At 39.9% G+C, this 27,573-nt stretch overlaps 2 gene segments (V, D, J or C); both read left to right on the forward strand.

The window, feature by feature from the left end:
- LOC115574796 (immunoglobulin heavy variable 3-48-like) lies at positions 1–26,337 on the forward strand (the record flags this gene model as incomplete). The annotated part of the segment is given in 2 exon segments: positions 1–70; positions 26,036–26,337. Coding segments are annotated over 2 exon segments (351 nt in total), but the record flags the coding sequence as incomplete, so codon positions are not given.
- LOC115574798 (Ig heavy chain V region 441-like) lies at positions 3,093–3,530 on the forward strand. The segment is given in 2 exon segments: positions 3,093–3,132; positions 3,223–3,530. Coding segments are annotated over 2 exon segments (348 nt in total).
- Positions 26,338–27,573: the final 1,236 nt, after the last annotated feature.

Here is a 27,573-nt window from a genome sequence, read left to right on the forward strand (position 1 = left end):
ACAGTGGACACACAGTTTAACATGATGGACTATAGGACAGGACTGCTGCTGTTAACTGTCTGCTGGGCAGGTGAACATCTATACAGATTTTTTTTTAGCGTATTTTCATTTTTGTAGGGAACGTAACTCATCGTGTATCTCTTTTGGTTGACAGGTGTTGATGGTCAGACTCTGACAGAATCTGAACCAGTGGTTAAAAGGCCTGGAGAAACTCACAGATTGACCTGTACAGCCTCTGGATTCACATTCAGCAGCTACCATATGGCCTGGATCAGACAGGCTCCTGGAAAAGGACTGGAGTGGGTTGCCTGGATTCATAGCAGTAGTGGTAGCAGCAAGTACTACTCTGAGTCAGTCAAAGGCCGGTTTACCATCTCCAGAGACGACAGCAGACAGCAGGTGTATCTGCAGATGAACAGTCTGAAGACTGAAGATTCTGCTGTTTATTATTGTGCTCGACAGCCACAGTGACTGGAGTTGTTGAGCAGCTGTACAAAAACCTACAGAACTCATCTTTAATGAGTTGAAGGAGCCCAAGCATAAAGTATTTTATATCATACATAATTATATCATAATTTAAAATATTTTCCTGAGAAATGTTGATAGTAAACATTAAATGAACCAAAACACAATAAAGGCCAAAAGACAACACAATAATGTGGTCACTGAAAAAACTACTACTACAAAATTAAACTTTTCTACGCATTTATAAGCAATGGTGTCTTTAAATTTTGCAGAATCCTAATTTGTAGTCATATAAAGATGGCAAATAATGTTTAAGTTTCTTTCAAAAAGTCACGCGAGTGCAGTCAGTGACAAGTTTGTCTCTCCTCTGTTACTTAAAGGAGACTCTGTGTTCTCATTAATATTAACTGACTGACTCTCAACACTCAGATGTAGTTTTTGCACTGATAAAGGGAGATAAAGACACATTCAGCAATGAAAAAATAGAAGGAATATAATTAATTTAATTTCAATTCATTCATAGTTTATTCAAATCTTCTTTTTTTCATTTGGAACTTCATTCAAATGTTCAGTTACAATAACACTGAATGTATAGTGGAGACATATGTGTTTTAAAAGTCATCTGAATAAAGAATTGAATAAGAACAAATTTTTTGGACTACATTTTCTTTCCCCTAATGTTTCAGAAAGGTATGCCTCATGAGCACTTCAAAAGAAGTTTCAGAAAATCAACACGACAACAAAAGAAACAGCATTTGTTGCCATTTTTTGTTTCCCCATCTGAAATATAATTAAGAATATCCCCTTTAGTGGCACTGTGCAATTGATCGAATGTTGTGAAATTCTTCATTTGTGGCTTCATAATGAAGGTCAACCAATTTTAAACATGTGCTTGTCAACCTGTTGTCCACAAATTGGAGGAACTCATGAAGAATAAACTTTCAGTTGTCCAGTTTCACCAAACAGTGACTGAGATCCAAGTCAAATCCAGTTCTACAATGTGAGGAGGAGTCAATGCAAAACTCAGATGTCTTTCTCCTCTACTTATCTGACTGCAGAGAGGATGACAGAGAACAGTGGACACACAGTTTAACATGATGGACTATAGGACAGGACTGCTGCTGTTAACTGTCTGCTGGGCAGGTGAACGTCTAAAAAGGTCTTGATTTTAGATTACTTGTATTTGTGCTGCCAAGGCAATGACATGCATTTTTTTTCATCTCAACAGGTGTTGATGGTCAGACTCTGACAGAATCTGAACCAGTGGTTAAAAGGCCTGGAGAATCTCACAGATTGACCTGTACAGCCTCTGGATTCACACTCAGCAGCTACTGGATGAGCTGGATCAGACAGGCTCCTGGAAAAGGACTGGAGTGGATTGCCACTCATGCTGGTGGTAGCAGCACATACTACTCTGAGTCAGTCAAAGGCCGGTTTACCATCTCGAGAGACAACAGCAGACAGCAGGTGTATCTGCAGATGAACAGTCTGAAGACTGAAGATTCTGCTGTTTATTATTGTGCTCGACAGCCACAGTGACTGGAGTTGTTGAGCAGCTGTACAAAAACCTACAGAACTCATCTTTACTGTACTGAAGGAGACAAATATTACGTATTTTATATCATACATTATTACGCTGTAATTTTAAATCTATTCCTGAGAAATATTGATAGTAAAGTTATATGAAACAGAACACAATAAAGGTTACTTGTTGATAAAAGACCCAACGACAGCACAACAATGAGGTCACTGATTTAAAACTACTACAACATTTGACTTTGCTGCAAATTAAGAGGCAAAAATGTCTTTGAATTATGTGGAATCTAAACATCTACACTGATCTTAATGTTAAATAACTTTTATTTGTGCTGCCAAAGCAATGACATACACATATTGTTTGTCTTGAGAGGTGTTGATGGTCAGACTCTGACAGAATCTGAACCAGTGGTTAAAAGGTCTGGAGAATCTCACAGATTGACCTGTACAGCCTCTGGATTTTCAATTAGTGGCTACTGGATGAGCTGGATCAGACAGGCTCCTGGAAAAGGACTGGAGTGGATTGCGTATGTCAGATCTGACAGTGCTTACATCTACTACTCTGAGTCAGTCAAAGGCCGGTTTACTGGCTCCAGAGACAACAGCGGACAGCAGGTGTATCTGCAGATGAACAGTCTGAAGACTGAAGATTCTGCTGTTTGTTATTGTGCTCAAGACTCACAGTGACTGGAGTTGTTGAGCAGCTGTACAAAAACCTACAGAACTCATCTTTACTGGGCTGAAAGAGCCAAAGCATGAAGTGTTTATATCATACACAATTATATTATAATTTTAAATCTGTTCCTGAGAAACATTTATAGTGAATGTTAAATGAAATAAAACACAACAAGAATATTTGTTGATGAAAAGCCTGCAGAACAGCACAACAATGTAGTCACTGAAATAACACTACTACAAAATTTAGAGACAATAATTTCTCTAAACTTTGTGCAATCTAAATGGATCATCATAAAGATGAAAAATAATGTTACAGTTTCTTTCATAAAATCACTAGAGGGCAGTCAGTGACAAGTTTGTCTCTCCTCTGTTACTTAAATGAGACTCTGTGTTCTCGTTAATATTAACTGACCATGTTTTCTGTAGCTCTGCTGCTACTGTTGGCAGCTGGATGTGAGTCTCTCTGGATTTGTCAAAGTCAACACTTCTTCTTTTGCAGTTTAACTTGATGATTTGTTACAAAACATTTTGTTGTTTTAACAGGTGTGAAGTGTGAACAGTTGACACAGCCAGCCTCTGTGACTGTGCAGCCAGGTCAACGTCTGACCATCACCTGTCAGGTCTCTTATTCTCTTAGCAGGTACTGGACAGCTTGGATCAGACAGCCTGCAGGGAAAGGACTGGAGTGGATTGGGAGTGCAGCTGCTGGATCCACCACATCCTACAAAGATTCACTAAAGAATAAGTTCAGTATCAGCTCAGACTCTTCCAGCAACACAGTGACTCTAAATGGACAGAATGTGCAGTCTGAAGACACTGCTGTGTATTACTGTGACAGACAGCCACAGTGAGAGAGAATAATAGGAAAGTCATACAAAAACTACTTCCTCTATTTACCACCACTGGAAACATTCACTTGTCTCAGTACCACATTTTTGTGAGTAACTGTCAGTCATGAAAGTTCAGAGTTGTGACTCAGTATTGAATTCTTATTTTATCTAAACTGAAATATAACATTTAAAATCAAATCGCAAATTTGTCACACAAAAAGTCATGAAAATAATCTTGTTTGGTTGTCCAAGATCATCCAAGAAACATCTGAAATTAAAACATTTTACAACTTTGAAAATATATTCTGCATGTTAGGAAAGTAAAAGTCATTTTTAAGGAGCATTCTCTCTCTCTCCTAAGTCTTTAATGCATATAGGATAAACTAATTTCATGATGAAAAAGGTGAGTAAATGCAGCCGTATCTTTTACTGAATCAAGTTTTGTCTCAGTATTGTTTTACATCAGATGTTACAGTTGCACCATTTCTGTCATTGTTGTTTGTCCACTTATTCATAAAGATTAACAACATTTACCTTTTTGTTTCAGATTTATTGAGGCTGTTGATGTCTAAATGGGTTTGTCTTTCTTTCTGTGTCAAAAACATGAATGTTCATAGATTGTTTCCACTAATAATCACTTTCTTTTACCATATATAAAACTGTGAAGGACTTTGTGCCTTCAGTTATTACACATTTGAGTGTTCTGTTTCGGGCTTCTATATACTCCCAGAAGCTCAGTTTATAGAGAAAAACAAAATATCTTAACACAATTAAGTGAAAGAGTCACAGATTTGCATAATTATATTAACAACTGACTGAGGTCCAAACAGTCATGGTCTGTAACCAATTTATCCCTTTTTTAAGGGGTCACAGGGTTTGTTGCTGGAGCCAATCCCAGCTGTCTCCAGGCAAAGGCAGGGTACACCCTGGACAACTCGCCAGCTCAATGCAGGACCCTCAGGAGCAAGTTGGGGTTGACATGCAGCTCTACTCAGCCTGGGGGAGCCGGGATTTGAACCAGCGACCTTCCAATCACAAGCTGACCTGCTCTACCTGCTGAGCTACAGCTGCCCCCTCAGAGAAAGAGTGCATTGCACGGGATAGTCACATCTTCTTTTATAGCCTGTCCTTATTTATGCAAAGTGAACTTCCTCACAGTCTGCTATAAAGACTTGATATCATGCTGTCAGCTGCAGCAGAAGAAGAGAAGGCACACAGGCAGCACTAGCATCTATTACTCCCAGTCAGTCAAGGGAAGATTCACCATCTCCAGAGATGACTCCAGCAGTAAACTCTACCTACAGATGAACAGTCTGAAGACTGAAGACACAGCAGTGTATTACTGTGCCAGAAGAGACACAGTGAGAGACAATAACAGGAGAGTCATACACAAACTACTTCCCCTGTTTACTACACTGGTGGAAAATGTAATATGAGTTTACATGAGTTTGTAAGTCTGTATTTATAGCAATAAAAATACATTTCTGCTTTAACATACTTTATTGTGTTTTGTCAACATTTTACTGTAAACTCTAAATTGTCAATGTCAAAGCACAAACCATAAATTGAATTAATTTAGTTTGAAAAAAGAAACAAGCTTGACTTGTTCAAACATAATGAGCAATGTAAAATCAGCATCTAAAATACATTGAAAACTTTAGTTTATGTCATGATGCGGTGAGATTACGATACAGCAATCTACAGAAATATACTAGAAGGTGGTGATCAGAATAAACCTGTGAATTATTTATGTTGTTACAAATTTTCTCAGTATTACCCATGGCGATCAAAGTAACTTACGAGAATCAGAGCCTTGATACCAAAATGAATTAAATTCTAACTAATTTGAATAAACTGTGTAATACTAATACTGACATTTTACACACATGTAAACATGTCGGACAAATATAAAAAACAGCTGACAAGGTTGAAATATTACCAGTTCAGCTGTTTCCTCCCTGTGAGGAGGAGTCAATGCAAAACTCAGCTGTCTTCCTCCTCTACTTATCTGACTGCAGAGAGGATGACAGAGAACAGTGGATGCACAGTTTAACATGATGGACTATAGGACAGGACTGCTGCTGTTAACTGTCTGCTGGGCAGGTGAACATCTCTATAAGTCATAATTTTAGACTTTTATTTGCGCTGCCAAGCCAACGCATGATACACATTATGTTTTTTTTTGTCTCAACAGGTATTGATGGTCAGACTCTGATGCTGCAGCTGTACAAAAAAACTCATCCGTACTGGACTGAAAGAGCCTGAAAAATACTTACAGTTTTATTTATTTACACTATTGATGAATATGCCAATAAAGTGGCACTGTGTAGTTTTGGAGAAGAAATTATCTTTTCCATAAATAAATAAACAGGCTGTTCTCAGAGGAAAATAAGGCCCTCAGAACAGCGTTTGAAACTAGGAAGGTGGCGGGGTCCGCAACATATAAACAAAATAGACAGTATGAAATCGTGTTTTCTGTTTATTCAGTCTTTTCAGCCAATAAAATGAATAGAGTTTTTTTTTTTTTTATGTATTTAGTTTGTTTATGTTTCTAGCTTCTTGTTTAGGCATTCAAAAAAAAAAATCTGTCAATGATCTTTCACTTCTGATTAAAATGTATTTCCCAAAATTACAAAGTGCACCTTAAACCAACAACAATAAACATTTAAAGAATTCATTAAATATAATATTTAATATAATGATCAATGACTCACATAACAGGCAATGACAGCAAAACAATCTGCTGAAATCATTGTATAATGTTGCTGTTCCTTTTACAAAACCACTACACTAGTCAGTCAGTGTCAAGTTTCTCTCTCTCTGTCACTATATGAGGTGACCCATCAGTTTTATAATGGAAGCATGAGACTGACAGTTCACCTTTTTAACTTCACATCAAAAATTCTAACTCTCAACAAAGCTCCCCCTCTCCTCAGATTTAGTATTTATGTTTAAAAACTGTTTACACAGGCATATCAGGCATAACATCATGATCACCTGCCTAATATTGTGAAGGTTCCCCTTGTGCAGCCGAAACAGCTCTGACCTATCAAGACATGGACTTAAGACCTCTGAGGGTGTCCCGCGATCTCTGGCACCAGGGCGTTTTATAGTGGATCCTCTGGGTCCTGCATGTTGGGGGGTGGGGCCTCCATGAATCAGACCTGCTCCTGCACATTTTACAGATGCTCAATCAGATTGAGATCTTTGGAATTTGGAGGCCTGGTGTTGTGTATTCAGTTGCTACTTCACAGCCCTAGGGGGAGTTGTAGGTCAGTAATGCTGTATTGACTATGTACTGTATGTGCTGAAGAAGTTGAGCAGTAAAGAAGTTAAAGGGATAGTTCTGGTTTTTTGAAGTGGGGTCATATAAAGTACATATCTACAGTCGATCTGTTCCCTCACCGATCAGCGCAGCCTCAGTTTGGAGAAGCCGCTCCTGCCCAGACGCTCAGCTTTGTACTGCAGTGAACGGGGTCCAGAGAAAAAGTGAAATTTAACCACCTAAAACAAGGCTCACCTTAAAAAATCTATAACAGTTCAAGTGTACGTTGTATAGAGATAATTCACACCGCTTTACATCGCCGTCAGACCGCGCTTTCTTTTGGCACTACATTTTCTCACCCGTAGAACCTACGTATCCCTACGCATTAGCGCAACTGGGCAACAGATGATCTGCAAGCGGCAAAATACAGTGCGAGGCCCAGTTGCTGGACGAGAGGTTTACTTTCGATAAAAACTAAATTTAACAGACCATAGAGCCTCCGTATCCTTATGCATTAGCGAAACTGCGTAGGGATATGGAGGTTCTACGGTTAAGAAAATGTAGTGCCAAAAGAAAGGGTGGTCTGACGGTGATGTAAAGCGGTGTGCGGTACAGTTAGATCACAAGATTATGTGCAGTGACTATAAGTGCAAAATCAACTTCCTGCCCTGATGAGCTAGTGGTGGATACAGGCTCTGCTGTATCATTCCAGAGCACCTCTACAGAGAGCACTTCAGTGATGTACCACTGTCTGAGCCACTTTCAAGGTTAGTTACATACACTAAGTCCAAAGTCCCAGTGCTAGGCTGCCTATCAGCTACAGTGCAGCATGCAGATACAACAGTTCCAGCTACATTATATGTTGTGAAGACAGGCACGGCTTTGCTGGGATCGGACTTATTCAGAGCACTGAGACTCTCTATTGAACATAACGCTGTGCTCTCACCTGCTACCTCCTCACCAGCATTCACCTAATCTGTAGCTCCAGTAGCAGAGGTCATAGCCCAATCAGTGACTGGGGAGAAACTGGGTCTTGCAAAAGGCTTCATTCACAGAGTCAAAATCAGGGAGGGTGTTCAGCCTGTCCAACAAAAGCTTCGAAAGGCTCCCAGTCTCTGTCAGACAAGCTGTCTCCGCCGAAATTGAGGGCTGCTGGAAATGGATGAAATTGAAAGGACTGATGCATCTCCGTGGGTATCACCCATCGTGGTCACACTAAGGAAAAATGGTAAAGTGAGAATGTTTGTTGGCTATCGTGAGCCAAATAAGACAGTAGTAATGAACAGTCACCCACTTCCCCATGGTAAAGTGAGAATGTGTGTGGACTATCGTGAGCCAATTAAGGCAGTAGTAATGGACAGTCACCCACTTCCCCATATGGACGACATTTTCACTGAAATGCACGGAGCCACCGTTTTCTCCACCATCACTTGGCGAATGCTTATCATCAGGTGTTACTGGCAGAGGAGAGCCGTGACATAACCGCATTCATAACGCATGAAGGACTGTTCAGGCTCCACAGAGTACCATGTGGACTGTGTTCAGCCCCAAGTGCATTCTCCAGGCTCATGTCCCTGATGCTGAAAGACCTCAAGGGGGTCCAGAATTACCTGGATGACGTCATAGTTTATGGCAAGGACCAGCAAGAACATGACTGCAACCTGCAGGCAGTGCTAGCTGCACTTAAAGAAGCTGGCCTCCAGCTCAATACTGAAAAGTGTCATTTCAACCAGAGAAGCCTGCAGTTCCTGGGGCATGTCATTTCAGCTCAAGGTTTGCTGCCAAATGAGGATCACCTTAGAGCTATCACAGAAGCTCCGGCGCCAAGAGACGCCACTACTCTACGCTCATTCCTGGGCCTCACAGCATGGTATGCAAAGTTTGTGCAAAATTATGCATCTCTGGTTGAGCCCATGAGAGACCCACCAAGGTGTTGTCCACACTAAGCAGAGGCTGCGGGACTTATACTGGTGCTGCTGTGTATTACTGTGCCAGAGAGCCACAATAACACAAATCATCAGTAGACCTGAACAAAAACCCCTGAACACTTGTAACATGAAGCCACCAGAGGAGGAGCCCTCAGACCACTAATGATTTCAACACCAGTTCACTGTTACAGCAGAGAGTGAAAGAGTCCACAGATTTACGACAGAGGACCTTAATTCAATTTGATAGCAACAACTTAAATAATTGGACTTCATAAGGTGTGATACAATATTTTACAGAGTTAAAAACAAATAACATTTTTATACATTTTTATACATAATAAAGTCAAGTAATGAAATAAATTCTGAAAGTTCGTTTTATTAAATCAGATATCATTCAAAGAAGCTGCTTCCATCAGTTAATCAGGAGTCTTCAGCCAACTTCATGGAGTCTACAAACTACAAAACATGGAGCTTTCATAAGAAACCAAAGTATGTTTGTCAGTGATTTAAGTTTCATCCTCTCTTTTAATGAGATGACAAGAAAAGCCTGAATATTTAGTTTTCATTTTGATTCATTTCAATATATTTTAGTCAGCTGATTTACTGTCATCAGTATGTAAATTAGCCTCCTTGTGTGTTGCCTCATAAGGACGTGAAGTTTGTGTCAGTGAGAGGACAGAAGAGCTCACATCAGTTCAGCTTCAACATCAACCATGTTCTCTGTAGCTCTGCTGCTGCTGCTGGCTGCTGGATCATGTGAGGAGCTTTCAGTGGATTCACACTAATAAACACATTAGAAATACTGGACATTCAGATGGATGATGGAGATAATGTTGATTTGTGTTTCCACAGGTGTGAACAGTATTGATCTCATCCAGCCAGACTCAAAGGTTGTGCAGCCTGGACAGTCTTTGACCATCACCTGTCAGGTCTCTGGTTATTCTTTGACTGATAACAGCTGTGCAACAGGTTGGATCAGACAGTGTGAAGGAAAACCAATGGACTGGATCTCCAATATGTGGGGTGGTGGCAGCTTTTATCAAAATAATGCTCTGAAGAACAAGTTCAGCTACAGCAGAGACACTTCTGCTAGAACAGTGACTCTAACAGGACAGAATCTGCAGCCTGAGGACACAGCTGTTTATTACTGTGTACGTCAGCCCACAGTGATACAAACCACCAACAGACCTGCACAAATACCCAGAGACCATGTGACTCAACCACACATATGTTAAAAATTGTGAACATTAATCAAATATAGTATTTTTAATTGCTCCGATTAGCATTATAAAACATTCACTGAGTTACCTAACTTACTTGTTATGTCTAAGTTTACTAAATTTTCTTGTTGGTTTATTTAGATTAATACATTAGTATACATTTAAAGGCAGTTAACAATGCTCTTATTAACAGTGAGATACACTTTGTGCAACTACTGGATCTAAAGGGAGAACAGTACCTTGTTAGGGTTAATAGTTCCTTTACTAACTAATAATCAACAGTAGCATTTCTATTTTTTTTATGTGTTTTAAATGAGAAAAATGTCTTATTGAAGCAGCTACAAGGAACCTTCACTTTTTGTTGTTTATCCCCGGAAAGTAATCTTTACTTAAGTGCCATACCATGTCACCGTTTTTAGATTTCTGAACTAAAAATAACATTTTGAAGTTGTTTTGGAAATATGTTGTGGAGGTGAGCTATTGTGATCCAGCTGTTTCCTCCCAGGAGTCAATGCAAAACTCAGATGTCTTCCTCCTCTACTTATCTGACTGCAGAGATGATGACAGAGATCAGTGGACACACAGTTTAACATGATGGACTATAGGACAGGACTGCTGCTGTTAACTGTCTGCTGGGCAGGTGAAGATTAACTGTGATCTTGACATGATAAAGCTTTTGTTTGTGTAATCAGATTATTTCACTTTCACATTTCCTCTCAACAGGTGTTGATGGTCAGACTCTGACAGAATCTGAACCAGTGGTTAAAAGGCCTGGAGAATCTCACAGACTGACCTGTACAGCCTCTGGATTCACATTCAGCGGCCAATACATGCACTGGATCAGACAGGCTCCTGGAAAAGGACTGGAATGGCTTGCTCAGATCTATACCGGTGGTGGCAGCATTTACTACTCTGAGTCAGTCAAAGGCCGGTTTACCATCTCCAGAGACAACAGCAGACAGCAGGTGTATCTGCAGATGAACAGTCTGAAGACTGAAGATTCTGCTGTTTATTATTGTGCTCGAGAGACACAGTGACTGGAGTTGTTGAGCAGCTGTACAAAAACCTACAGAACTCATCTTTACTGGGCTGAAAGAGCCTGAAAAATAAAAACAGTTTCATTAATTCTTATTTTGTTTCAAATAAAATCATGAACACTATTCATGAATAAGTCATCAAGGAGGCAACTTGTATCTTTGAGAATGAATTTTCTTTTCCATAGATGAATAAACAAGCTGTTCTCAGAGTAAAATAAGGTCCCCAGAACAGTGTTTGAAACTAGAAAGGTGGCAGGGTCCTCCACATATAAACACATAGACAGTATGACATTTTGTTTTCTGTTTATTCCGTTCATTCAGCCAAAGACATGAAGCGAGTTTCTTTATTTAGTTTGTTTAGGCTTATCTTTTTGGTTATGGATAAAAAAAAATAAATAAATAGTCAGTGATCTTTCATTTCTGATTAAAATGTATTTCCTCAAATTACAAATTAAACCTTAAACAAACAACAATAAGCATTTAAACAAATCATTAAACATCTTACCATTATGATGAATCACTTGCATAACAGGCAATGAAAAAAAAACTAAAACTAAACAATCTGCTCAAATCATTGTCCAGGTATGAATAAAAGAAATTGATCCATAATAATGTTTGTATCATTTGGTTTCTGAAGTCAGTCACAACATGAGGGTGAAAAATAATGTTGCAGTTCTCAGAATAAAACCACTAGATGTCAGTCAGTGTCAAGTTTCTCTCTCTGTTACTATGAGGAGACTCTCATATCTGCTGATCTCATTGATCTTAACTGAATGATACTCAAACCCTGACTGAACCTTTCCCTTTATTTTCTGTCTTTGCAGTATTCTTCCTCACTGAGGTGATCCATCAGTTTTATAATGAAAGCATGATGCTGACAGTTCAGCTTGTACTGTATTAATGCTCTTCTTAAATTCACACCACACATTCTAACTCTCAACAACGCTCCCCCTATTCTCAGATTGAGTGTTTATGCATTGATGATGGAACTGGCACAATATTTGCCCAAAGTGTCCAAGGCCAGTTTACCATCACCAAAGACACGTCCAGAAATGTTGTGTCCTTAGAGGTGAAGAGTCTAAAACAAGAAGACTCTGCAGTTTATTATTGTGCAGGAGAGTCACAGTGACACAGCAGACTACAAAGATGTACAAACACTGAACTACACTGATCTCTGTATGAGAAGCACTGAAGCATGTCAGGACTTTGAAAACAAATAATGTCCCTTTGAATGAGGCCAATTAACAATGAAACACATTTCATCTCTGCTCTACCCAAGTAATGAAATAAAGAATATTGTTTTCATTTTCTAATTTGGACTCTCTATTGAACATCTACGGAGCCCCAGACATGACATGGTAAAAAAAAAATTAAATTGTGGCCACAATATAGCTATAGCGTGCACACAAAATACTAATTCGAGGCCACAAAATAAGGATAACGTGCGCACGAAATACTAATTTGTGGCCACGAAGTAAGTATAATGTGCGCACGATATACTAATTAATGAAATAATATAATTCCTGGACAACTGGGTAAGCAAATCGAGCGCACATTCTCTAGAAACCGCAATAGCCTATGTGATAGATAGATAGATACTTTATTTATCCCGAGGGACATTCAAGTGTCCAGTAGCATACCAAATACAAAACATACATCAGACATACATTAAACATACATTAAACTAAAATAAAAAACCCTAACCTTAAGAATAGAATTAAACATAGAATAAAAGATAAAATATTAAGTATTATGTAAATATATACAGTATATATAGAGAGAATAAACAGTAGCTGCAGTAAACAGTGCAAAATGGTTGACAATGCAAATGAAAATGAAACAGTGCAAATGGAGGTAGAAATTGTCCATTGTCTATTATCTATTGTCCTCCCTGCCTTTACTGAGAGTTGTTATACAGTCTGATGGCTGGGGGGACAAAAGAGTTGTTGAGTCTGTTGATGGAGCTGGACTGACTCAGAAACTCTTTCGTCCTTAAGGTGAGTGTCTTTTCTTATTCTGTTCTAGTCAATATCTTTTTATCCCGCAATTAGGCAGTTATTTAAGTAGGCCTATAATATAGTGAACTTTTAACCGTCTGTGATTTTATTGAAGGACAAATGTCCAGAGAACACTGCAGACACCTTCAGTAGTTCAGTCAGAGCAACAACAACCTGCAAATCAATATAAACTAGATTCTGATCACTGATAGGCTCATATAGCCTATGTATTCCCTCAGCTGAGAGTCTGACACACATGATGCTACTTTCAAAGGAGATGATCAGTGAAAGGCACTGCCTAAATGTGGGATAACAAGATATTGACTAGAACAGAATAAGATAAGACTCTCGCCTTAAGGACATCACGTAGGCTATTGCAGTTTGTAGAGAAGGTGCACTCGATTTGCTTACCCAGCTGTCCAGGAATTATATTAATGTTATTAATTTGTATTTCGTGCGCACATTACACCTACTTCGTGGCCACGAATTAGTATTTCGTGCACACGTTATAGCTATATTGTGGCCACAATTAAATTTTTTTTTTGACCATGTCATATCTGGGGCTCCGTAAACATCAAATGAACAAATTATGCAAGTGCATCATGTTGCATCACTCACTGTATGTCAATGTATGAAGCATAAATTATTTGAATTCAGTTTGAAAAGAGAAAAACAGGTTGAAAACGATTTGATCAGCGTGTCTTGATCAAAGCATGAAGTAAAATCTATAAAACACCTGTTAATTGTGCGATGGTATAAGACGACAATCAAGCAATATTCATAAAAGTGATTCTGCTGATCAGAATTAAACTGTAAATTACTTTTATTGTTGTAAATATTCTAATGTGCTGCCAACTGCTCTCAAAGTGACTGATAAGAAACAAAATATTGATGACAAGATGAATTATTATTTCACTAATTTTAATAAATCCTGTATGTTAATATGTCAGATGTCTGAACTAAGAATAACATTTCTTTGTTTATGGAAAACTGACTGACATTTCACAGAAACTAAAACATGTTAGACTCTTGGACAGTAATTCCCAAGTGTTGATACAGATCTCCAGTCCAGCTGTTTCCTCCCTGTGAGGAGGAGTCAATGCAAAACTCAGATGTCTTCCTCCTCTACTTATCTGACTGCAGAGAGGATGACAGAGAACAGTGGACATACAGTTTAACATGATGGACTATAGGACAGGACTGCTGCTGTTAACTGTCTGCTGGGCAGGTGAACATTTTACTAAATCTCTAATGTTGAGTTGAGTTTCAAATATACAGTAATTAATATAGATTTTACTTGTGTCTCAACAGGTGTTGATGGTCAGACTCTGACAGAATCTGAACCAGTGGTTAAAAGGCCTGGAGAATCTCACAGATTGACCTGTACAGCCTCTGGATTCACATTCAGCAGCCACAGCATGCACTGGGTCAGACAGGCTCCTGGAGAAGGACTAGAGTGGATTGCGTATATCAGATATGACAGTAGCAGCATCTACTACTCTGAGTCAGTCAAAGGCCGGTTTACCATCTCCAGAGACAACAGCAGACAGCAGGTGTATCTGCAGATGAACAGTCTGAAGACTGAAGATTCTGCTGTTTATTATTGTGCTCGACAGCCACAGTGACTGGAGTTGGTTGAGCAGCTGTACAAAAACCTACAGTACTCATCTTTACTGGACTGAAAGAGCCTGAAAAATACTCACAGTTTTATTTATTCTTAATTTGTTTATAATTAAATCATGAACACTATTGATGAATAAGTCACTAAAGTGGCACTGTGTAGTTTTGGCGAAGAAATGATCTGTTTCATAAATAAATAAACAGGCTGTTTTCAGAGGAAAATAAGAACAGTGTTTGAAACTAGGAAGATGGCGGGGTCCGCAACATATACACAAAATTGATAATATGAAATTGTGTTTTATGTTTATTCAGTTCATTCAGCCAATAAAATGAATAGAGTTTTTTTTTTTTTTTTTTTTTAAATATGTTTTATTGATTTTCTGGAATTTTTTACCCCACAAGAATACAGCATATGTACATGTTATTTCAATTTACACAGTCATCTTCAAAACACAGGGTGCGTTGTTCTTCAGTTACATTGGCCCACTGAGTTCACCCTATCCTTCTTATCCCACCCCTTCCGCCCGTACACCCAGCGTCCCACTGGTCCCCCATCCCCCACCCATTCACTCACCCATAGGGTTACAGGTTACAGGACACACTTAAGGAATTGGACCTTGGATAAGCAACCAAATGAAAAAGAAGAAAAGAAGAAAAGAAAGAAAGAAAAAAAAAGTTAATAAATACATACAAACATGAAATAATGGGAGAGGGAGAATTCCACCAATGCAAAAGGTCATGTATGTGTTCGAGCCTACTCATTATCAAGTGGTTCTTGTAAGGAGTCATAATAATCAAGAAAGGGCCTCCATACCTTGAAAAATGATTGGGAAGATCCTTTAAGTGTGTATTTGATTTTTTCTACCTTTAAGAAGTACATGACATCTTTGAGTGAGTGAGAAAAGGTCTCGATCCCCGAGCGTGACCTGACAGGCACGCTTGAGGAGCGGTTCACCATTACTCTCCTGCCCAGGGGCGCTGCCAGGGATTTTGGGCCCCATGAAAAGAAATATTACTGGGCCCCTGTATAGCCGGCCATAAGGCCGGCGAAAATTTGTTATGCTGTTTACATAAAACTGTGCATTTTAATGATATTTTTGACTATAATTTGTGTGAAAAGAACAAAATGACAGTTCCTTGGTAGGGGAAGCACTCAACACTCAGAATACAATGGAATTTAGATTCATGTCTGCAAGTCTGCAACTTTAATGGTTAAAATATAAAATTCTCTTAAATTACCTGAAAAATACAAATGCATGACATACATGAATTATATAGAATTTCCTGTAATACCATTTGAAATAGCATCACCATCACCCGATTCAGGTTTTCTCCCACCATTCTGTTTTACTGTCAGTGATTTGATCAAAATTAACAAAAGAAAATGTGATTTTCACAACCAGTACCCCACTGCTCACTGTCTCCCTCTTGTAGCCCTTCATTTAGGTCCAATTTATCTCCAAAATTACTATTATAGCAATACCACACAATTTCTCTTTCAAACATGCACATCACCCCCCCCCACACACACACACACACGCACACTTAGACCATTAAGTTTGTAATATACGTTTATATTTTGTTAAAAAAATCTATTAAAAATAATAATAATAATAATAATTTATCTCCAAAACTGTACATGGTGGAATTAGAGTTGGAGTGGTAAAAAATACATGAATGAGGCTCTATGGTCGTTGCGATTTAATATTGTTAACGTTTCTCTGATTGGATTGAGAGCAGTCACTTAGTCTGCAAGCACCAGATTATTCTCCTCTTTTCCTACTGCAAAGCAAGGGGTGAGAGTCCCAGACTACTGACCAAACATAGTATTTCAGTGAGTTTATAGTTCAGTTTCAGTGATAGCTAAATTTCAAAAACACAAAATAAAATTATAGGCTATATGCTTTTAAAACCATTTAAATCATTCTGAAATAAATACAGACTATGTGTTTTTATTCAGAATGATCTTTATTCATTAATTTCAATTTATCTTTTTTTTCCATAATAATAGATTAATTCAACACAGAGCTGCTCACCTCCTTCCTCAGTTGTGGGTAGGCCATTTTATTAGGGGCCTTTCTGGGCCCCTGTCAATGATGGGCCCCTAGAATCCTTCCCCTTATCCCCCCCTTTTCGGCGCCCCAGCTCCTGCCTTTCAGGTCGAACTCGGGGATCAACACTTTTTGTCTGGCATGACGGCGACGCGCAGGAGCGCAGCAGCTAACGTGAGTAGTTCAAAAACCTTCTTTTTCATAAACTCTGTGTACACAAACAATGTTCTCAATGCTCGTGTTCATGAGTAGAGACCCTAGTGATGCTGCGAGCAAAGTTTCATGTTGTGTCGAGCCTTCTTAGTGTTCTAAAAATAGCGATTTTGATGCTAGCATGTCTTGCCCCATGCACTCCCGTTCAAAATTGAACAATTGCCCAAAACCGAAACTACGGTAAATCTTAAAAGTGCCTCTTTCGTTGTAATTATGCTTTCACACGAAGGTTTGACTCATATTCAATCCCGAATAAAGCCTTGGTTGCTTTTTGGCGAGAGTTTCGCTTTAAGTTTTCAGTGGAGTGTGGGTCAATTTCTGAATGATGTCATAGTTCTGGGCAATCAGTCCTCTACTGTCTGATTTCAATTCTAGAATACAGTCTATATGTGATTTTGTGGGCTTATCTGGAAATGAGTGGAACGTCTTTTGAACGAAGCTTCTAACCTGTAAGTAACGGAAGAAATGGTTTTTAGGTAAATTGTAGGCTTGGGATAGTTGTGAGAAAGACGCAAATATCTTCTATGTATAAGTTACAAATTGATTTGATCCCTTTATCAAACCATTGGGTAAAAGTAGGGTCTGTACAGGAGGGAGTAAACATGTGATTCAATTAATAGGGGAGAGGATAGAAGGACCTTGTATACCAAAATGTTTTCTAAATTGAACCCAAATTCTTATAGAATGGTTAACTATTGTATTAGAAGTCAAATATTACAGACAAGGGGCAAGGCTGCATAAATCACTGAGCCTAAGTGATATCGGCATGATGAAAGTTCTAATTGCACCCAGTTCGCCCTTCCTGTGACTGGTTTATCTTCAAGCCAGTGGATTAATTTTTGAAAGTTGCATGCCCAATAATAAAAAAAAAGGAAATTTGGCAGGGCTAGCCCTCCTGAGTGTTTTGGTCTTTGGAGGTGGGTCTTGCTGATACGACTGGGTTTATTCCCCCATATGAAAGAAACAATGATTTTATCAAGTGTTTTAAAGAAAGGTTTTTTAATCAAAATTGGGATGTTTTGGAAGAGATATAGAAATGTAGGTAATACTATCATTTTGATAAGGTTAACACGTCCAGCTACTGATAGTGGTAAAGAGGCCCACCTATTCATGTCCTGTTTGCAGCTGTTAAGGAGAGCAGTGAAATTCTTTGTAAAAGTAGTAGACAAAGTGCGGGTAATCTCAATTCCCAAGTATTTAAAGCCATTTTGGATCCTTTTAAAGGGGGGAGTGTTAGAAAGAGGTGCATCTGTTTCAGCTTTTAAGGAAAACATTTCACTCTTTTGCAAATTCAACTTGTATCCCGAAATTCTCCCAAATTGCTTCAGAATGTCTAGTATGGAGGGAAGTGATGAGGCTGGTTCAGAGAGGTGTAGAAGTAAGTCATCTGCATATAAAGAGACTCTAAACTCCAGGCCGTCCCGCTGTATACCTTTAAAATCCTTGCAGGGTCGCAGTGCTATTGATAGAGGTTCAATTGAAATTGCAAACCTGTCTTGTCCCTCTTCCAAGAGGAAAATAAGCAGACTGGGTATTATTAGAAATTACCGATGCCAGAGGAGAGGAGTAAAGCAATTTGACCCAAGCGACGAACTCTTCTTTAAAGCCAAATTTGCGAAGGGTGAAAAAAAAGGGGTTCCACTCGACCCGGTCAAAAGCTTTTTCTGCGTCGAGTGAGATTACTACCTCAGGATATTTTGACCGAGCCGAGTGGATTAGGTTAAATAGCTTTCTCATTTTGAGTAGGAGTGACGGCCCTGGATGAATCCTGTTTGATCGGGTGAGACAATATCGGGAATTACACTCATTTAGCAAAGAGATTGGTCGAAATGATGAACATAAAAGCGGATCTTTATCTTTCTTTGCCAGTAGGGAGATTGAGGCTTGTCTCAGCGTCATGGGGAGAGTCCCCAGTGAGAGTGCTTCCTTAAACATTGTTTGGAGTGTTGTGTGAGTGTTTGTGCTAATTGCAGGGCAAACGTTATAAAATTCACACGTAAACCCGTCAGGGCCAGGTGATATGTTATTTTGCATAGATTTTATAGCCGTGACAATTTCGGAAATTGAAATGTCTGCGTTCAGTTTGGTATTTTGGTCCTCAGACACAACAGGGAGAGTCAAATTTTCAAAGAAATTACGAGGGAGATCGGAGTCATTACTGCATTCCGATGTGTAAAGGTCAGAGTAGAATTGCAAGAAAGTGTTATTTATGTCACCATGGTCTGTCAGTATCTCACCCATATGTGACTGAATCTTTGTAATTGAGCAAGAGGCAGCTGCCTAATGAGCTTGCATAGCTAGTAGTCTACTCTCTTTGTCCCCAAACTCATAGGTGTTGTGCCTAGCCTTCATAATGAGATGTGTTGCCTCATCAGTGGTTAACAGGTCAAATTCAGTTTGTAGTCTTAAGCGGTCTTTATACAGATCTGGGGTGAGGCTTTGAGCGTATTTTAAGTCAAAATCTGATATTTGTTGAGAGATATCTTGTAATCTTGAATTTTTTTTCTTTTATAAGTGTGGAGGTGTAGGCTATGATTTGTCCTCGAATGTATACTTTAAGAGTCTCCCATAATGTGGCATGTGAAATCTCTGGAGAAGTATTTGTCTCCAGAAAAAAGTCAATTTGGGATGAAATTAAGTCTACAAATTTCTTGTCCGATAATAGAAGGGGGTTGAGCCTCCAAATCCTATTTGAGGGAGGGCGGTTTGGGAGGTCCGGGTCAAAAAGGATGGCGCCATGATCTGATATCACAATACTGGTATATGAACACATTCTAACCTTGGGTAACAGCCTGTTGTCAAGTAAAAAATAATCTATGCTGGTGTAAGTATGATGCACGTTTGAAAAAAAAGGAATAAGCTCTGGCGTGGGGCAAATTAAACCTCCAAACATCCGAAAGGCCGCACTGACCCATAAAGTCTCTCACAACACCCGCTGACCTAGTAAGATTCTGGGGGTTGGTTGATGACCTGTCAAGGGTGACGTCCAGTACGAGGTTAAAGTCTCCTCCTATTATGAGGTACCCATTATCAATCTTTGGTATTGTCAGGAATCGTTTTTCGAAAAAATTACTGTCCTCGCAGTTTGGTGCATACAAGTTCACTAGAATTACCTGGTTGGCAAAGAGTTGTCCAACAACAATAATGTACCTCCCGTTGGGGTCACTAATTACCTCTTGGGAGTGAAAAGAGATGTTTTTGTTAATTAATATGGCCGTTCCCCTCGCTTTTGCATTAAATTTGGAATGAAACACTTGACCAACCCAGCTTCGCTGAAGGCTGGAAGCATTAGCATTGCAGAGATGTGTTTCTTGTAAAAATAATAATCTACCTTTAACTGCTGCAGGTAGGATATAATTCTTTGTCTTTTAACAGGGTTGTTGACTCCTTTTACATTCCAGGATATGAACTTAGAAGTGTTGTTTATCCCCTTATTGAGATTGTTATTCATATTTGTTTAGGAGAATAGTAGCTGGAGAAGCAAAATGGATTATTGACAACAAGGTGATGCATTGGCTGAGGGATACATAGCAGCAGGAAACATTGGTGGAAGGGGGAAGGAGAGAGGGAAAAATATATACATAAAAATAAAATAAATAAATAAAAAAGAGAAGAGGAAACAATATTCCAATCCTGTGTGTGCAAACCTATAGTCCCTATCTCTAGGCTAGTGCCTTTATTCATTTGTGCTTTGTTTAACTCTGCATTTCAAGCTCTGTCTTTGTGAAGTAGGGTTTGGTTGGTTGAGTAGTAGTATCCAAGAAAAACCATACCAGAAGACTGTTTCTTAGTCAGCGCCCAAATAATTAGGTGGCAATACTATGAAAAGCAGTATTGTTAGCCTAGAAAGAAAAAATATAAATAACCTATGACTATGTCAGATGTCATCAAGGCATAAAGGTGTGTTTGAAATAATTCTATAGATTATGTTTAAATCTTGGGTAGTAGGCAAAATAGCTGATTTTTCTACATTAATCCCGGTAAACAAACAACAAGGGATATTAACCTTTAAAACTGTGAACTAAGGTAACTGGTTCTCAGTAAATTAGGTAGTCTGTCCTTTAAAACCTTCACTGTAGTTGAAAATCACAGGGAGGCAGGGAATACGAACATATATTAGTTTCACCTCAAAGAAAAAAGATAGAGTTCTGCAGTTGTCATAGAAGTTTGTTTCCCTTCATTCCTCTGGTGAAAGTTTACATTAGAATGTGTCCATGTAAAAGAGAGGGGAAAAAGAAAAAGAAAAGATACAACCCGAGAAAGAAATATAAGAATAAAAATAATAATGATGTAATGATGATGTAGATGAAGATTTCGGATGTTAAATGTAATAAAATAAAATGACCCTGGTATCCTGGGTTGTATAGTCTTAGCAGACAGGCCAGCCGGTATTATTTATGAAAAAAAGGAGAAAGGAAAAGCAGCCCAGGTGCCGGGCATTTTAGTTAAATCCGTAGTTGAATTCACTCACCAAACAATCCAACAAGATTGGGGTAGAACAGAATAATGTCCCCGGTGTTTTCCTTCATCATCATGGTTGTGGAGGGGACTCACCCAGCTGGTTGTCGCTCCTCCAGAAATGCGGCGGCTTCAGCTGGGGTGTTGTACTCATTCCGGGACCCTTCAGCGATTACGCGGAGCTTTGCAGGGAAGCGTAGGCTGAACTGGTATCCCGCTCTCCTCAGCTCGGCCTTGACTGGGGTAAAGGCGGCTCTCTTCCTGGACACCTCAGCGCTGTAATCTGCATAAATGTGAATCTCCGTGCCTCTGTAGGTCAGAGAGCCTTGTTGGGCCTCATGCCCTCATGTACATGTCTCAAACAAAGAGACCAAGAGAGGCCTGTAGTTGAAACCAGAAGCCTAACTACTAGGGCCTCACACGAGGAATTATCAAACAAAGAACAAGGAAAAAGACCGACCAGGTGTGAAAAACCTGACCAGATTGACCTGCCCCAAGACGTCACCCGGCCCCTATTGGCTGTGAGCCCGGAAGCTCCGCCAGGATCACAATGACGTCATCCCCACGTTAAAAGGTCACGCACCCCTCCTGCTCTTTCTACTCGGCAGCGTCCGTTGTGAAGAGACTTCGGTTTCACGCAACTGCTGCCATAAGGGTACAACTCCGAGAAACGTTTTCCATTTTTCCCCCTTTCTTTTGCTTGAGCTAATTTCAGTTCCCTCCTCGCTGGACGAGACAGAGACTGTTTTTGTTTCACTTTCACTTTTGTTCGGACGTTCGTCATAATCGTTGGATCCAGGAACGCGGCACCCAGCCATCTCCTCATTACCTGCAGAAGGAAGAAAGAATCTTCAGAGGGGACAAAACTGTCCCCTTTACGAGTCGACCTATCGCTGTGACACAGCCTGCCATCAGTCGCTAGGACGCTAACGCTGATTCCGCGCCCGCGCTCCCGAACAAGTTGGAGCTTCGGGTCAGACGGACCCCACGCTACCGCAAAAAGCGCCATCCAAGTAAGAGGCTTTTGTTTGGGCAGAAACAGATAGTATATAGCGTGTTTTTCTTTGTTGTGCTCTATTCTGTTGTGAAAGGACCGCCGAGTCTGATTTATGGTTACCCGCACTGTGTGCTAACTGTGTTTGCTACGCTCGCTAGGAGCTCATTCAGGCTAATCCAGCCTGTACGGTCTTGCCGCCGTGTGTGACCACAAGACGTCGTATTCCGGCTCGATCAGCGGACGCCAAACGAACCTCGATTCGCTTGCCGGCCACTGTTCGAGGGAGAGACGACCGCTGTGCGCCACATGGTTGTTGTGTTTGTTTCTTTGTCGTCTGCTAAGCCCCGCTTAGCTTCTTCGCTCTTTTACTAACACACACACACACACACACACACACACACACACACCGAGATACACGTACTCTTTGGCGATCTGTTGTGAACTCATAGTTAACAACCCCGCTATAACATAAGACGTATGTCCAGCATATTCCCTTTATTGACTGGAAAGACGGACTCCCCCGGTAGCACGGCTACCTTTTTGGGACAGTGGCTATCATCCTTGTAAATTCACCCCTTGTGTGACCAAACCGCACACGAGATCAAAGACGGCGCAACCGCTGACTTTGTTCAAACCTCGCGCGCACGTGTAGTGATCACCTTTGGTCGATACAGTTACAGCCGCCATTTTGAGTTCCAGGTATATGAATCAGTGAATCTGTATGCATCATCTCGGAATTCGCGCTCTCGCGTGACACTAAGTCACGTCCGGTGTTTCCCTGTAGTCTCTCAGACGAGACTTCCCAAGTCACGCCCACCAATTTGTAGTCCGGCGAACGTGACTTTCCAAGCCACGTTCGGCCATCTTTGTAGTCTTTATTGGGGACTTCCTGACACACATACACACACACACACACACACACACACACACACACACACACACACACACACACACACACACGCCTCCACCCAGGTACCTGTTTGGCTTGCGTATGCTTCGATGTTGTTAGCTTTGTGAAGGAAATTGTTGTTTGTTAAAGTAAGTGGTTTGTTCTGTGGAGAAAGCTTTAATAAACACTGTTGACTTTAACTGAGCAGCATCTGTGATTATTTTGCACAATCCCATATTGTAATAACTGCTGGTTGAGATGGCCAGTGCTCGGATTCACGCCTTCCCTCTTGTCTAATTATTGATAAGTCCATAATATTGACAAGTTGACTATCTTTCAGGCTATGAGACTCAAAGGTAAATCATTTGATTATTGATCCCTGATTTCAGGGTGGTGCCCCGTGTTCATTAATGACTCATAGTTACCTAGGTTTCATTAATCAACTATAATAAATGTGATTAATTAATAACAGCATATTAATTAATAATTAATAATCAATAACGATTCCCAACAGCCTTTCTCTCGGGCAAGCTGCATAATTCGTTGCTTCACTTGAAAGTGGTGGATGCAGGTTATGAAGGGTTGGGGTGCGCCGTCCTGTCTCCTTTGGATGGCCAGCCTGTGTGCTCTATCCACGGTTGGAGGGCGAGGGAAAGTGCCGGGGCCGAGGACTTCTCCCAGGAGGGATTCAATGAAGGAGGTTGGTTTGTTGCCTTCGGTCCCCTCTGGTATGCCTGTTATACGAATGTTGCATCTCCTTGACCTGTTTTCGAGGTCGTCCACCTTTGATTGTAGTTTTTCGTTCACTTTAGCAAGTTTGCCGAATGTGGACTCCATCGTGGTTAGTCTCCCCTGGAAGTCATTCATTGAGGTTTCAATAGCTTGGATTGTCTGGTCATGTCTGGCGATGGCGGCGTGGTTGGCTGAAATTTGTGCCGTCAGGCTTGTAATAAACCACTCCTCCATGCCTGCGAGCAGTCTCTGTATGTCCCCCAGGGACGCTGCCGGTGGGTTGTCTTCATTTTCGTCCTCTGCGGGCTCATTGCTAGCTAGCTGCTCGGAGGCTAAACCGCCATCTTGTCCACTCTCGTTTTCAGCTTTTTTACCTTTTTTAACCATAACGAATTGAGTGTTAAAGATAACAACTGCGGAGAAAGTCTTTCGAAGTGGGTTCACCACGCTCCAAATGAGTAAGTAATAGAGCAAATATCAAATTGATGTCAAATGGTGACAGAGCCCTTCCAACTCACTGCCTACTCCATCGCTCACCAAACCGGAAGTCTTCATAGAGTTTTTTTTATGTATTTAGTTTGTTTAGGCTTCTAGCTTCTTGTTTAGGCATTCAGAAAATCAGTCAATGATCTGTCACATCTGATTAAAATGTATAGCCCAAAATTACAAAGTGCACCTTAAACCTTTAAACAAATCATTAAATATAATACTTAATATAATGTTCAGTGACTCACATAACAGGCAATGGCAGCAAAACAATCTGCTGAAATCATTGTATGAATAAAATAAATGGATCCACAATAATGTTTGTGTTATTTGGTTTCTAAAGTCGGTCACAACATGAGGGTGAAAAATAATGTTGCAGTTCCTTTTACAAAACACAAGATGTCAGTCAGTGTCAAGTTTCTCTCTCTGTCACTATGAGGTGACCCATCAGTTTTATAATGTAAGCATGAGACTGACAGTTCAGCTTGTACTGTATTAGTGCTCTTCTTAACTTCACACCACACATTCTAACTCTCAACAACGCTCCCCCTATTCTCAGATTGAGTGTTTATGCATTGATGATGGAACTGGCACAATATTTGCCCAAAGTGTCCAAGGCCAGTTTACCATCACCAAAGACACGTCCAGAAATGTTGTGTCCTTAGAGGTGAAGAGTCTAAAACAAGAAGACTCTGCAGTTTATTATTGTGCACGAGAGCCACAGTGACACAGCAGACTACAGAGCTGTACAAAAACTGAACTACACTGATCTCTGTATGAGAAGCACTGAAGCATGTCAGGACTTTGAAAACAAATAATGTCCCTTTGAATGAGGCCAGTTAACAATGAAACACATTTCATCTGGTCTGTCTGCTGAACACAAGTAGTGAAATAAAGAATAATGTTTACATTTCAGATTTTGAATACTCAAATGAACAAATGATGCACAGACCGAGTGAGTGCATCATGTTGCATCACTCACCGTGTCTTCATCAAAACATAAACTAAAATCTATTCAAAACACCTGTTTATTGTGTGACGTATAAGATGACGATCAAGCAATGTTCATAAAAGTGATACTGCTGATCAGAATTAAACTGTAGATTACTTTTATTGTTGTAAATATTCTAATGTAATGCAGACTGTTCTCAAAGTGACTGATAATAAATAAAGCATTGCTAACAAGATTAATTATTATTTCATTAACTCTAATAAAACCTGTATGTTAATGTGTCAGATGTCTGAACTGAGAATAAGATTTCTGTGTTTAAATGTGGAATAAATGTGGTTGTGTTGTTAATACTGACTGACATTTCACAGAAACTAAAACATGTTAGACTCTTGGACATTAATTCCCAAGTTTTGATAAATATCTCCAGTCCAGCTGTTTCCTTCCTGTGAGGAGGAGTCAATGCAAAACTCAGATGTCTTCCTCCTCTACTTATCTGACTGCAGAGAGGATGACAGAGAACAGTGGACACACAGTTTAACATGATGGACTATAGGACAGGACTGCTGCTGTTAACTGTCTACTGGGCAGGTGAACATCTACAGTGATCTTAATTTTAGATAACTTTTATTTGTGCTGCCAAGCCAATGACACACATGTTCTTTTTTTTTTTTGTCTCAACAGGGGTTGATGGTCAGACTCTGACAGAATCTGAACCAGTGGTTAAAAGGCCTGGAGAATCACACGGATTGACCTGTACGGCCTCTGGATTCACATTCAGCAGCTATGGTATGAACTGGATCAGACAGGCTCCTGGAAAAGGACTGGAGTGGCTTGCTTATGTCTATATCCGCAGTGATGGCAGTAGCAGCATCTACTACTCTGAGTCAGTCAAAGGCCGGTTTACCATCTCCAGAGACAACAGCAGACAGCAGGTGTATCTGCAGATGAACAGTCTGAAGACTGAAGATTCTGCTGTTTATTATTGTGCTAGAGAGCCACAGTGACTGGAGTTGGTTGAGCAGCTGTACAAAAACCTGCAGAACTCATCTTTACTGGGCTGAAGGAGCCAAACATGAAGTATTTTATATCATACATTTCATATGATATAATTTTAAATCTATTCCTGAGAAATATTGATAGTAAACATGAAATGAAACAAAAGAAAATAAAGATTATTTGGCCCAAAGACAGCACAGCAATGGGCTCACTGAAATAAAACTTAACTACAAATTAAGAGGCAATAATGTCGCTGTTACGACTCTAAAGGTCATAAATGTTTGTCTGTTTTAATGTCCCTCTTTTACCTGAGTGAGTGTGCATGTGTGTGTGATGGGTTGCATGTGTTTGCATGTGTGTGTGTGACTGGTTGCAGGTGTGTTTGAGTGGTTGCAAGTTGCCCAAGGGAGCTGATTGGCTGCTGCCTTGGAACCACAAGTTTAAAGGCTGGCTTCGCCCAGTTCCTGGGGGCTCTCCTCCTCTGCTGACCAGCATTTGTTTGATTGTGGACAAAAAATGTTTGCTAATAAAACTTTGTTAAAATGCTCACTGCTTGTGGTGTTTGGGGAAAAGGAAGAGGGGAGTCTCATTTTCATGTTGCTCCAGGGTTTCCCCGAGGCCCTGCTCATAACAGTCGCTAAATTGAAGTCATTAATATAAATGTAGCCACTTTAAGTCAAGTAATTTAGGGTTCATGTATTCTTTATTCACATGTATTCTCATTAATACACTAAGCTGAATTACTGCATTAGATACAGCTTTTGTCAGCTGAGGATTTTGGTCACTTTATTCAAAAGGTTAATGCATTTCAGTCAGGGATATTATGAACCAAGATAAGTGAAGTCATTTGAGTTTTGAAGGATAAGATATTAATCTCTCCCTTTTAAAGATTATTCAGAGAAATAAAGATCCCATAAATAGTTTGTGTCCTCTGTTATTCTGATTTCCCTAGGCTACATGAATGTGAAAAATAATGTTTGTTACTGTCATAATTAAGGAGACTCTGTGTTCTCATTAATATTAACTGACTGACTCTCAACACTCAGATGTAGTTTTTGCATTTTGTCTTGCAGCTTTCAGTTCCTGAGCAGCTGTTTTCCTCTCGAGGCTCCAAGTTTCTCTGTATGTCTTCAAACATCTGCTCAGGAAAACAGCTCACATCATATTTAAAGTGTTTTAATGATTTGAAAACATGCTGAACACACTGTAAACATGGCTTATAG

The sequence above is a fragment of the Sparus aurata genome, chromosome 23, assembly GCF_900880675.1.
Source record: "Sparus aurata chromosome 23, fSpaAur1.1, whole genome shotgun sequence".
Lineage (NCBI taxonomy): Eukaryota > Metazoa > Chordata > Actinopteri > Spariformes > Sparidae > Sparus > Sparus aurata.